Here is a 14,260-nt window from a genome sequence, read left to right as displayed (position 1 = left end):
TGGCACATTTGCAATAAAATAATCTAGATTTTCAGATGTGTAAAACAGCATCTGAGAGGCTGTAGATTAAGAAGTTGTAATCCGTGTATGTTGCTGAAAAAATAAGAAAATAATGATAGAATCACAAGCACGTTGCTCATGATGACTATCTGTAATTGGTGACCTGGTTGAAGAGTCTTGACAGTGTCAGAAAGTTGCACATGTTCTTAGGACGTGAAACCAGATGTTACATTGAGATATTTGACTCTGAGGTATGTGCAGCCCCCTACCCTGCTTATGTGCATCATTGTTGACACAATGCAGATATGCACAGTATTTTTAATGTATACATCTGAAGAGGATTATCAGTGTTTCCATACCTGAATAAGCATGTGTGTGTGTGTTTGTGTGCATGACAGTGTACCTGCAGCAGTCTCCAGCGCGTGTTCAGATCTTCGATGCGTTCCAGGTTGCTAGGCGACAGCTGGATGTCGGGTGGACCGAAAGTGGACGCCAGCTGGTTCATGTGTATGACGTCATCCTCAATTGGAGCAATTTCGTCCTGGAACTCCTGCAACACACACGCACACACACACAGATGGGAAACACAGACAGGTTGTTAGTAGCCCTCGGTTCCGTCTTGTTTCACACCTCATCTGTTCTAACAGAGAGAAACAGATGCATCCATCATGTAAAGCCCATAATTTCTGCTTGTTTAATGCTTGCTGATGTATAGAAAACGCTGACAGGCTTAAGTAGGATAAATGCAACATGAAGTGCCTCCAATGTGGCTACTTGTTTAGCATTGATGGTTGATAGATGTGAGGTGGGTGACCACTTCTACACCTTCTACATAAACACTAACATCTGCAGTTGTATTCTTGTATTTACACCAATTTCATTTTTTTACTGAGTTTGGTTGTGCAAGAAATCTTCTGGATTGCTTGATGGCAAAAGAAAAAGGATTACTTTATGGCACCAAAGACGAAAAGTGAGATGTTCTTTCATGCAAACTAAAGCTCTGATGTGGTGCAGGGAGAGAAATGCCAATGGGAATAAAAAAAATAAAAAAAATCCTACATACTTCTTTCATGTTTTATGTGTCTCTTCAGAAAAGAGAGGAATGTGCAGCTACATGCTCTCTGTGAGCAGACGTGAAGCGGTCTGGAGCAAATATATGTTTTAGATACACTCCCCTATTGGAGAAGGTGTAACGGTTATATAAAATGTATTAATAGTGTGCTGGCTTTAGCACTAGGTCCTCCTCCTCTCTGATGCTATTGGCTGCTGAATCTGGGACCTACAGCCAATCAGTCCATCTGAGAGTATGTTAGGGATGAGGAGCTTCAATTCTAGGCCTATTGCCACTTTCTGCTGCTTGCTGACACCCTACATTTTTGTGTATTGTGAACTATTTTGCAAGTAGTTACCTCTTTTATATAATGTCAGATTATTTTCCGTTAATTTTAATGCATCAGTTAGTTATTTTTTGTATCTAAAATCCTACGTTTAGCTTGTGTAAAACAATGCCAATATATTTGGTACGTGACAACCTGTAGGTCACTCAGTCTGACCTTGACTCTGTCGATGTGCTCTGGCAGCGAGTCGATCAGCAGGTCACCCACGGGTTCCCACGCCTCCTTCACCATCTCCGCCTGCCTCAGCTGGCCGTCCAGCAAGTCCTCCGCCTCCTGGAGATCCATCAGCCGATTCAGAGCCAGCTCCAGCCTCCTCTGCCAGTCGGCCGAGTCGGTGTTGAGCCGGTCCCACTTGTTAATCACGTCGTCTGCTTCCTTGCGCAGGACTCGCCCCACGTTCTGTGCCCGCTCCTCTGGACTGATATCTGAAGGTTAGAAGGAGAATAAATATGTTTAAAACTATTTCCTTAATATAGAAAAAAATCTTATAATTAAACTACTTGAATGTGAAAGATGTTGCTTATAGTGACAAACCAACAAAGGATAATAGGATGACTGTGTAGTGTGTTTAAACTCATTGTTTTGGTTCAGTCTTACAGCTCTCATCACATCAGTGTCATTTCAGGCCACAGCAGGAAGCTGTTTCCAGCCACAAGCTGTGAACCCAACAACTGTCATCACATTTACATTCAAATGTTACTAAAGTCTGATTTGTGCAAGGTAGTACTTGTTTCCAGCTTAGTCCTGCTCACTTCAAAGCAGCAAAGACAAAAACACACATCCACAAATTTATCATGTAAAACAACCAAAACTTGATGATATTGAAGCCCATCCTTCACAGTAAAAAGCTGTTTGAAAAAGTATTTTGTATGTAAATAAATACATACAAATCCACACATGATCCTCCATCAGCTCTAGTAAACCTTAAAGATCCCTGCTTGGAACAATAATGTGTGTCTGTTTTTCCACAAAGAAATGATCACGTTAAACATTACATGGCATCCACTCCTTCTCCCTCATTAAACATCTAATGGCTGCAGGACACTTACTTGTCTCTTACTTCACTGTAAAGTCCATTCTCAGTGTTTGTGCCCTGCAGGCTTCAAGTTTCTACATCACACTTGTGGAAGTTGGATACTGAACAGTGACTGCACAAGCAGTCACTGTGACAATGAAGCGGAGCTCCTGAGAGACGGTTTCACTTATATGTCAAAGTACTCAGGGTATTTGTGGAGACACAGGTTGTCTTTAAGGAAAGCCAGCTGATATTAAACCCAGCAAAATGTCATACAATCACAAAGCACTTTGTCAAATGTGCTTTTTCAACATCTCCAACTGCTGCCAATTAAAAATCACAAAGACACACTGACTTTGGAGAGAGAGAGTAAGCGCTTGTTTCCCTCGGTGCGGCGGTGATTAGCAGCTTGAGTCCAACCTTTCTTTCTCTCTCTCTCTCTGGGCTCTGCGAGTGTGTTTGAGTTGGCAGTTTAATGGGCCACAATTATAGTTGAGCTGTTTTCTACGGGGCTGGTAACCAGGCTGCTGCCATGGTGCATGAGGTGCTGCGGGAGAGTCTGCGTATGTTTGTTAACCTTAACGTGGGGGTTCTTTCCAGGCTGTCGTTGGGGTCCATAGTTCACTGTGTGACTCAGCAACGAGTATGAGGAAAAGGAGCTTTTAAAAAAACCAGGCAGGAGAAGGGTCTGTACCGTTCACTTCATATTTTCCTGTTAAGGCTGATCCCAGCGCCGCTCTGGCAGAAAAATGTCATTAATTAAAGAGATATTTCCTGTATTTACATTCCAGTTTGTGCATTTAAATGGCAAGAACAAGGTGTAAAGGAAATAGAAAAATGTATCTTTGTTATGTTAACCTATAAAAACACTACAAAACAGCTTATGCCGCTTACATCGCTTACATCCTTAATCCAGCCAGCAAGAAAAACATCAAAGCCGGTCTGAAGTGCTGAAGGGGGATGGTCTGAACACTTGTAAGAAAAATGGAGCTGAGTTTATATGCACAAAGAGTCATTTTGAATGTGTGTGTGTGTGTGTGTGTGTGTGTGTGTGTGTGTGTGTTACCTCTCTGCTCAGGTGATGGTGCGTCTCGGGGCAGTTCAGACAGGAAGACTCCCACGTCGTCTAGTGCCTTGGTCACAACGGGCTCTTTAGCTCTCAGGTCCCTCCTGAAGCCCTGTGAAGACACACACACACACACACGAGCACACGCGTCTGCTTTAATTGTACGTTTCTTTGTGAAGCGGTGCCGTGATGTTACAGTACAGTATGGTATCTGCTTTCATGGCTCGTATTCTGTGTTAGATTTGTTTCTTGTTTGCTTTTCACATTAAATGAAGCTATTTTTATGTTATGATTTTTGTTTTCATTATTACTACATACCATATTATTTATTTCATAACATACAACTTTATTCATCTTATCTTGTTATACAATAAAACTTTCTGAATTACTCCACAGAATCAACTTATATCATTCAAACAATTTAAATATCTTATTATAATGATTTATTATAAAGACAAAGAAGCTTCTCCCGTTATAACCTGGTATGTTGATCAATGCCTACAGATAGAATATTACAGCTGACATCAGCAAGAAAAAAAACCCAAAATGACAGGTTTACACGGTTTACATGGTTTGATGAAGTTGTGGAAAAACTGCTGAATTCAATGTACATCTGAGTCATTCCTAATGTCGTATGGACTTGTCCCTCGTGTCACTCATGCTGACAGGAGGTTGAGGCAGGAGGGTTCTTCTCTAATAACATCTGATCTGGTAGCAAACACTGAAGCACCGGTACAGTCACACAGCAGTCATGGAAAATCACTAATCTAACCTGGCACCAAATCCACACACTATAATCACACATAATTACACACAGGCACACAAAACAATAATGAAGCAAAAGCAAAAGTGAAGTGAAAAAAGTAAAAACGCAGAAGATAGGTTGCATCTTAAGACAGACTTTTTCAAACAACATATGGACATTTCTTATTAGAACAATTTGCCTTTAGTTTATCACTCATCTGACACAGATTAAAGGAAAAACCTGAATAATAAATGTGTGTGGATGCTTCCACACAGGTGCACTGCATGGTACAATTAAGCAATCATCAGCCAATCATGCTCTGTGGCAGGTATAAACATGCTGAGCAAGCCCTGTTGATTCTGATTTTCTATCAAGAGGAAAAAAATCTAAGTGACTTTGAAAGAGGGTTGATTGTTGTTGGCAGCAGCTTCAATCACAAACACTGCTCAACTGGCTGCTGTTTCAATAGGAACAGTGACTAAAGTGACATCTGCGTTTAGATCTATGGGAAAAGACAGCAGTTAATAGTGAGAGGATGTTTGGTTGATGACTGTGATGCTCGTGCATTAGTACGATCCACGCGTACTGGTCTACAGAGATGTGGAATATGTGATATGGTCAGATGAGTCATCTTTCACCTTATTCTCCATAAGTGGGCGAGTGCATGTGTGGTGTATATATACCCTCACCCACTGAAGCTGCTCTGGCAGCAGATAATAGGCCAACACCTTACTGAGACACTTTATGTTGGTTTTTCATTTCATTTGTCACCTGTGTGTTTGGACACATTTGTATTCAAGTGAATGGAAAGGTGTGTCTAAACCTCTGACTGGTGATGGATGTATATTATTTATATGGTGACAGTGGCATGGTGTGACTTTTCCTCTGGTATCTCCTTAAAATGAGAAAACCTTCTTTTAACTAATTTAAAAAAAAAAAAGAAACATTTATTTTTGTCAATGTGCTGCTCTATGTATGTGTGTATGTGTGCTCTATGTATGTGACTGCCAGTGAGAGTACACACCTGTGTGTGCTATCGTCAGTTTCTGTGCCTGAAGTCACTTATGATATGCATACATTCACCTCACAATCCATCAGTTAAGAGTGTGCTACAGATGCTTGCTACATACTTCTGTGCAGCCACACCTTTTGTTTCCAGGTTCAAGGCCAAAAAAAACTAAATAAAATGATTTATTAAGAGCTTAACAGTGTGCAGACCTCACTCCTTTGTACCCTGCAGTGACATTTTTTTGCACCTGAATAATTTGTTTGCATAGTTTGTCTGTCTTCTGAAGTTCAATGCAGTTTCATTTCTCCCCATTTCCCCAAAGGTAATATACTGTACCCATAGCGTAGCGTGTTTGCGTGTGTGTGTGTGTGCGCTCTGTTAATGCTAGTTAGTAGGTGAACTCATCAAGTTCAGTAAATCAAGTTAAATCTGACGTGTAAAACAAGGTTTGTGACATTTGAAATGAAGTTATTGAAATTCTATACATTTGAGTTAGTATTCTAGATCCCCCGCAATAGACAAACAGCTGCAGTGATAAATGATCATAATAAAAGGTTGTTGTTGGTGGATAGTCTGCATGTATTATGTGTAATACACAAGCTGAAGAATGCACAAACACAGTCAGTCTCAAGTGGCTCCTCATACTAAAACATATCTCCATTATTGTGAAGCTCTGGGACTAAAAGCCTTCTCGTAATGCATATCTGCAAGAACTCACCATTCTGCAGAATGACTGTGATTTTTATACATGAAATGACCAAGCAGCAGAGCCAATCATCTCGCTTTTTTCTTTTTTTCCCCCCATAAAATGGTGTATAAAATGGGTTTTTCATTGAACCTGTTGGACTACACTTTCCATTTATTCAAAGCCTTTGATTTGCATAATGTTAGTCAGAGCAACATGAAGTCTACCTCCAACATCAGTGGCTGCTTTTGCAATGAAACCACAAAGCTTTTTATAATGGAAGTATCAAAAAAGACATTCTTGTGTTACTGATGGCTTACTGCACTGCTGTTAAGCTGAAGGTTTATATGTGTTTTTCTCAATTGTGACTTTGATCTACACTTAAAGGATTATTAGGGACCGTGTGACAATTACTGGGGTGTGGAGGCAGGTTGAATCTTATGTTTTTCTTTAAAATCTTTTTTTATTTATCTACCTCTCTAATACCACCTGCTAAACTGTTATTACCACTGTCATGAGATGAGCAAAATACCCTGCAATTTTCGTCAGTCATCCCAGACCAAAACACACACACACACACACACACACACACACACACACACACACACACACACACACACACACACACACACACACACAGAAAGCTGAGAAGATGCTGAAGCCTAATATGATCAGCTGTCTGACATCATGTAATTGTTCTTTTATGATTTATAGTTGTATTTTGGTAAAGAAATACATGGGTTCTGCATATTTTAGATATTGGAATGAAAATAAGATAATACACCCTCCTGTCTAACTAACCTCCCTTCAGTGAGAAAAAAAAATAAAAATACATAATCCTCCCTCTTTTCCAGACCGACCCGACCTCCTCCCCTTATAACTTTCAGACAGTCCCTTACAGCAAAGGATTATACATGACTTCTAGTTTCTAATGAATTCACATAATCCAACTTCACAAACACCTCTGCATGTTTAAAAAATAATGCTGCAGAGACAAGCAGTGTGTCTGTTTGTGTCCCACGTATGTGTGTGTGTCTGTGTGCGTTTCCCCCTACCCGGTGTGTGTCCAGCTGCGCCTGCACGGCGGGGATGTCGCCCCCTACAGGCGGCTCCTTCTCCAGCTGTTGACTTTTAAGCCTTATCCAGTTCAGCAGCTCCTGCAGAGACATGTGGAGCCTCTTCCACGGAGCCATCTCAGAGTCCAGGTGAGCCCTTGAAAAATACACACACACACGCACACACACACAGGTTTGAACATTCTTCTTTTGCTTTTTGTACACCTACACATTTCTTAACATCTCTTTTCTTTTGTTCTGTCTTGATGTGGGTGTGTAGGGTTGCTATGGAGAGTAACAGCTGAAAGCACCTGAAACTGAACATTTTTAACTGATTTTCTAAACTTCTATGACATCCCTGGAACTCTATGACCTCCAATCACCCCAGCCTCCCCTCACCTCATGCTCAGGGTCTTGTTGCGCAGGTCACTCCATCGCTGGCTCATGTTGTCCAGACGTCTGTGAAGGAGAGCGGCGTCCTCCGAGTCCCCCAGCGACGTCAGAATCCTCTGCCCATTCTCATCCAGGGAGTGATACAGCTCTGTGTGGCTGTCAATCTCAGCCTGGAGGTCCTGGTAACACACACACACGCTCACACAGTTAGAGTCAGTGGGGGGAAAAAAAAGGCAGGAGCAGTAAATTCTGTTGGAGCACACACTTCATTATCTTGGTAATAGCAGCCATCTTTCAGGAATTCACTTTTTTCACTGCTCGGCTAGAGTGCTCAGTAATGGGATCAGGATCTGAGAAAGTGATTTACTCTCTAAAAGCAGCAACCACCAGGATTGAGCTATAATGCAGAGCTTAATGCATTGTGGATGGAACCTTTTGCAGCACTGAAATGTCAAAATGTGTTATTCAGCACGGAATCAGTCGGTAACTTCCACAACGGTGGTCTCACCTGCGTACATTTTTCCTTCTGACAGTCCATTACTGAATCTGTTTAACACTCGTGATAAAACAGCTGAAGAGAACTAAATACTTAACAAAAGCAGTCTGTGTAAACTAAAAACTTAAAAAGCTTCATTTCTGTGAACACTTCCTTTTCAGAAATGGCGCTTAATACCACAAGTTCAGAAATGCACTAGTAAGAAATGTGACATCAATTATTGCTGCATGTGTTAACACATTACTGTAAATGCCAGTGTCTTTATGTTGGTGGAGCTTTAATTTGACTTGAGCGCTAACTTCAAAATGTTATCTTTGTCATTCATCTACCAACACTGTACCTTACTTATTTTGAATGGAGGACTTAATGTAATGTAATGTAATCTTAATATATTTCTGCAAATGATCAAACGTGATGATGAACTGATACATCTGTCAAATGATTAACTATGTTATTGAAAAAACAAAGTTACAAAGTGCAAAGTAACAGACAACCAAATATTCAATATACATGTCAACATGACTTAAAGGAATAGTTCAGCATTTTGGGAAATATGTTTTTCTCAATGAGTTAAATGAGAGGACTAAATGCAGACATAAATATGCAGCTTAGCATAAACACTAGAAACAGCTAACCTGGCTCTGTACAAAGGTTAAACCAAATCTGCCTACTAGCACTGCTAAAGCTCATTAATGAACATGTTATATATTGTTTAATGTGTACTCAAACTTTATACTGATGTTACTAAGTTAAGCATCTCCTGGCTCCAGCTTCACACTTGTAATTTTTTAAAAGGCTGAGGTCGTTATTCATCACGACCACACAGGTGATGGAAGTGTGTGTTGGCCAACAGTCCTCTACAGCTATGTATCTTACTGACTGTATTTGATCAACCACACCCAGTTTTAAGTGCTCAATTCAAGTGTGAAGGCTTTGATTTAAGACTCTTGTAACTGTGCACCACCCACATATTACCTTTCACTGGTTCATATGTCACAGTACAGAATCCATGCACTGTGACTTTAACAGCATTAACAAGTACAACTGCATCTGTTGTTCCTCAGTCAACCATGTTACATATATACAGCAGCTGTCGCTTTATTGGATCTCTTTATTTCTGCATTGATATAGAGAAGCACAGGCATGTTTGCTTTTAGGAACTCTGTGCCTTAACTGCTCCTGTCATCCCAGATTTCCATCTATCAGCATCCATAATGCGACCGTCTACTTTTTTTTCCATTATAATGCATCTGAACGTTATGATCCTGTCTGAACATTCTCAAAAATGTCCTTAAAGAAGAAAACATCCTTTAAAAGAATCTTTCCACTTGCTGGAAGTTTGAAGATAAATTAGATCACATGAAATTTTAATGATACCTGAGGGGAGAATGGGTCGTTGCACCAAAGAAGAAGAGGACGCAGACGAGAAGAGAACAAATAGAAAGGGGGATGAAGACGATGAAGGTGCAGCGCAGTATTAGACCGAATAGAGAGTTTCTTGAAGTTTTTCGGTGCGTCTTAGCGGTGATCCAGCTGCTGCGTGATTTGTGTGTACATGTGTATCTTCTCTGATCCTGCCTCTGAACTACATGCTGCTAATACTTTCCCCAGCCCCATACCTTCATTTGAACTTAAGCTTTGATGCTTGATAGTTTCACATCTTGTTCACGTCTTGTATCTAATTTTTGAGAAAATGCTTTCATACTTGTCCTTGAATTGACCTCGACTGCCTCACGAGGAACAGATGAGTCTGCTTTTAGACTTTTAGTTGATATTAAAATTACTTCACTAAACTTTTTGATTTACAAAACTTTTTGATTTATACCAAAATGTCCTATAAGTATAATGTCAAACATGCTGAACTGATGACAAACCATCTTGTGTTAGTAGTTTAAAAGTCAGCAATCTAATCATTTGTAAGCAGCTCAATAAGTTCAGTAATACTTGATAATTAGCTTGACTTTTATATCACAAAATCATTTTTTTCCTGGGTGTGACATGCCTCAATTTATCAAAATGCTCAATAATAAAAGAACAATGCTTGATTTTCTTTTCCAACCTGAACATGGTAGACTTTCCTGCGCAGCATCTTCAAAACTTTACTTTACTTTTAATCCAAAAAACAGATGTCAAGAAGAAGAAGAGGAGGAAGCATCATCTTCTGCTTCTTCTAGTCCCTCAAGATTAGCTCCCAGTGTGATGGCATGAGTATGCCCTCTGTTTAAATGCGTGTGTGTGTGTGTGTGAGTGTGTGAATGTGTGTGACAAAGCGAGAGATTTGGCGATGAGGAGGAAAGGGAGGGAGATGGACGGAGAGTTGTACATAAAAAAAAAAAGGGAGAAAGGGTTGGAGAGTGTGAGTCAGAGCGAGTCAGAAAGACAGAGGGAGTGAGAAAAAAGAAGAGATAGAGGAGGAGGAGGAGGAGGGAGGAGGCAGGGAGAACTTGAAAGGGTGCATAAAACGATGAGTGCGCTCATTTTCCAATTAAACCTTATCTGCGTGCAGTATTGTAGCCTGAGAGTGTGTGTGTGCTCTCGGGATGCTACGCTGTGTTGCCATCCGCCATTATAATTGGACACAGAAGACTATCTCAGCAGCGCATACAGTGCTGCTGTTGTACTGAGTGTGTGTGTGTGTGTGTGTGTGTGTGTGTGTGCACAAGCATAAATTTGCAACAGTGTATATGTGAAAATTCATTTCCAAAATGCTGCATGTGTGTCTGTGTCTTCCCTTTACAGACTGTATGTTGTGTGAGTGTGAGTGTGTGTGTGAGTGTGTGTGTGAGTGTGTGTGTGAATGTGTGTGTGCCTCAGTGCACCAGAAAGTGTGTGTGTGGGTGCAGGGTGAGGGCCGAGGGGTCAAAATATGTTCTCTCGCAGAACAGAGCTTTCCCTTCAACACCCACAATGCAGTGGGGGGGATTTTGTATTTGTCGGCAAGGCATCGACCGACCAATGAAATCCCTCCATGCTGCCATGTCAGCATTCCTGTCATACCAGGCAGGGCGGCGAGTCTAGGAAGTGTGTCTTCAACTCTGGGTCAAAAACTGGAAATGTCTCAAATGTTTTAATCAACAAGCTTTTTGTTTTCTTATTAGTTTGTTCCCTGGCTCTGATACTGAGTGATCACTACCCGAGGGTTTTTGCACTTCCTGGCGGTTACCTGTCAATCAAACACGTTTTGACTTTCTGTAGGTGATGCTGTTCCTTTATGTGTTTGTCAGTTCTTCCTCTTGTTTTTTTTTGTTTGCTCCAAAGAATCAATTGCCCTGATCCACTAAATGATATTAAATCAACGTCAAGTTAAAATCTTGTCATAGGATCTTAAAAGTGTCACCATAAACATCCAGTTATCTAACTCATAGTCTAATACAGAAAACACTTCCTTTTGCATTCCATATCACCATCATCTCATTTGGCTGTACTTTATGGAGCTACATCTGTAGTATTAATAAATACAACGCTTGTTTAAAAGAATTGCTGTGGCTGTGGTAAAATGGTGCTCCCCTCACAGTAACTTATGGCAGGCTTGGTAAATATTCCCCTATACAGCTCTTAAAAAAACAGTATGTAAAACCAGTATATTAAAAATAGGCTCTCCAAACAGGTCAGCAGAAACAAGCAGGTGAGTCGTTTTGATTTGTCTGATTCAGACAGCGAAAGCTAGCCTCAGCTGAACCTGTGTTTTGTCTCTTATCATTTGCATTGAAATAGCTCCAGGAAGAGATTTAAACCCCTCATCACTGCACCCCTACACCTTTTCTTTTTGTCTTCTCACTTTTCTGAACTGAACAGCTCTGCTTCTGTTAGGATACCATGGGGAAATCATGGGATCATTATAAGGATCCAGTGTGTGAAGATGGATGTAAGGTTTACCAGATTTCCAAATGATTTGTTTGGACTCATAATTAATCTTCTGAATAAATCAATCTCCAGCAGAAGGTCAATGATTTCAACTGAGAGAATACATTATCGCTGTGTTACAATGCAGCGGCAGCATGCACCGGATTCAGTCTGTATATTCAGTGGGTCTTGATAATGTTCATGTAACTGTTTGGCCTTGTTTTATTATAACATTTGTCTGTGAACATCTTGCAATGAAAACATTTTGACAAAGAGCGAGAACTGCGAAGAAAACTGATGTTGTAATACAAAAATTAACCAGGTCATTCAGTTCCATCTTAAAATGTGTGACCTAATAATCCCTCAGTGTGTGTGCACAGTCTGGAGGAACAGGAATATATAACAGATTAAGGAGGAGGTGTGTGTGTGTGTGTGTGTGTGTGTGTGTGTGTGTGTGTGTGTGTGTGTGTGTGTCCTACCTTCCACTGTGCCAGCAGGTTCCTGGCTGCTTCAGGCTGCTCCTGCAGTCTCTCCTTGTTGGTAGCATCTATTAACACGTTGCAGGTGGTCTCAGCCTCAGTCAGCCAGTTGAGGAACTTCTCCAGGTCGAGGTAGAAATGCTGCAGCAGCTTCAGAGCTGCTTCCAGAGCCGCCTCCCTGTCCGAAACACTGGAGAGACACAGATACACATCAACGAGGAAAACTGGCTCATGCGTGGACAGTAAATAAATATATCAATACTAGGTTGAGGTGATATGTTTTTTTTTTTATTCCAGGGTTAGGGTAAGTGCCACCGAGGTTGGAAACCTTTTTTTTGCTGCGATAGCAGCTGTTTTTTTGAATGTGCTTAGAAACCAACAATACACAACAAAAAATCACCATATTCAAAAAATGTGGCAGCAACTAGCCTTCAGTTGGCTTGAAGAGAGAAACACCACTTGTGTCTAAAACAAAAAGCTAACCTTAGTTTCAGTTTCTTAAAATGGTTTTAACATGTTGCCTTTAAGGGAAAGACATTCAAACTAAATACATAGACATTTATAACAAGTAACACATTGTGTCTAAATTGATGTTATGTTTATGTGTAAAATAACATTCATTTAGGTTTGTCTGTTGTGGCTGGCATCTGGGAGAGAAGATCCACAGCAATACAAAACAGTATCATCTGCATAACAATGAGTACGAGTTCAATGTGCATTAAAATGGTTTCTGTCAAAAGAGAATACAAGTGTGTCAAGGACAGAACATTTGGGGCAATCTGTTAAAGAGTAACAGTGTATTCACATACAGAAACTAAGAAGAAGACACAACATCTACATACTCTGCTCTTACTGGACAGTAGGTTCCTCTGAAATAGCTGATGTAACTAATGAACCACTAATACTGACACGAGGCTCTTGTTCAAGTCCCAGTAACTGGTTTTGGTCAACATAGTGGCAAATTGGTTACTCTTTCAGCACTTTGGAACACTATTTTAAAATGTGATCTATCAGTCAAGTTTATCATTAGCATAATCATTAAGTACAGTAAGGCAGTTTGACTTACACACTTATACATGGAGTCTGCCACATTTACAATATATTAAGAATGATCAAGAGTATCAAAGGTGCCATTTACTTAAGGAATATAATGGAGTCACATCACAGTGGTTGCTTTTTTATTTAGTAATAAATAAATAAATAAATAAAAACGTGTAGCATGGTGTTTATGTATGGTGTGTTGGTGTCTGTACCGCTTGTTGATGTGTGTCCAGGTGGTCACCATGTTGTCATTGACCTTGGTGACCCTGTGCGTGTCGTCGTTGGCGTACAGTGTCAACAGTTTGTCAGCCAGTGCGTTGGTTTCATCCACTTGACCCTGCCACTGCTGCAGATCCTTCACAAAGAGCTGGAGAGGGAGGGAGAGGTCATTTACAAACTGAAACCAATTTTTAAAATGACTTTTGAGTTATCCCCAATATGAGTACTGGGATAGCTGTGAGTCAGTGGATGAGTGGATGTCGAGCCCACCTTCAGCTCGGCGTTTTGTTTCTTCAGAGCATCCACAGTGTATGTGATCTCCTGCCAGGACTCCAGCCTGTCACTGGCCCGCTTGATGAGATGATCCACTCTATTCTTACGGTCCAGCCAGTCGGTAGAGTCCTGCAGCATGTTGTGGAGCTGCTTTGTCCTATCTGAGAGTTTGGTCTGAGAGTCCTCCCAGTGAGTCTGAAGTCTGTCAACTGTGATGACAGAAAGAAAGAAAGCCTCAAACATTGACATTTTAAAATACAACATCTTGATATGCTCATGGGCTCCTCTGAAGATGGTAGTCTTTAAAAACAATCTCACAAATATATACGTATAATTTATAAAATTAGACAGCAACTGGTCACCATAGTTTTTAGCAAATATATTTCTCAAATAGGAGGAAATAAAGCATTTGTCTGGGACTATATTCAATGGTGGAATAATCTACATTTGGTGATTTTGTGAGTGTTTCTTGCAGCAGGATGGTGGGTGTGCAAAATGCAATGTGCATATTCATAGTAATGAAGGGACATGCAGCAGTGTGACT

General features: G+C 40.6%; 1 protein-coding gene across 3 annotated transcripts in view; it reads right to left on the bottom strand.

Moving 5' to 3' along the window:
• dmd (dystrophin) overlaps positions 1–14,260 on the bottom strand; it is a 184,835-nt gene that overhangs the window by 60,741 nt on the left and 109,834 nt on the right. For all 3 annotated transcript variants that reach the window (XM_062445524.1, XM_062445522.1, XM_062445523.1), the window contains exons 52-59: positions 13,714–13,925; positions 13,437–13,591; positions 12,184–12,373; positions 7,372–7,544; positions 6,973–7,129; positions 3,479–3,590; positions 1,554–1,822; positions 404–550 (exon numbers count right to left, since the gene is read on the bottom strand). In XM_062445524.1, the coding sequence (XP_062301508.1) occupies positions 404–550; positions 1,554–1,822; positions 3,479–3,590; positions 6,973–7,129; positions 7,372–7,544; positions 12,184–12,373; positions 13,437–13,591; positions 13,714–13,925 (1,415 nt within the window). The remainder of the gene's footprint in view (positions 1–403; positions 551–1,553; positions 1,823–3,478; positions 3,591–6,972; positions 7,130–7,371; positions 7,545–12,183; positions 12,374–13,436; positions 13,592–13,713; positions 13,926–14,260) is intronic.

This window comes from Scomber scombrus, chromosome 24 (assembly GCF_963691925.1).
Source record: "Scomber scombrus chromosome 24, fScoSco1.1, whole genome shotgun sequence".
NCBI classification, from domain to species: Eukaryota; Metazoa; Chordata; class Actinopteri; order Scombriformes; family Scombridae; genus Scomber; species Scomber scombrus.
This window is presented reverse-complemented; position numbering and strand designations above follow the sequence as displayed.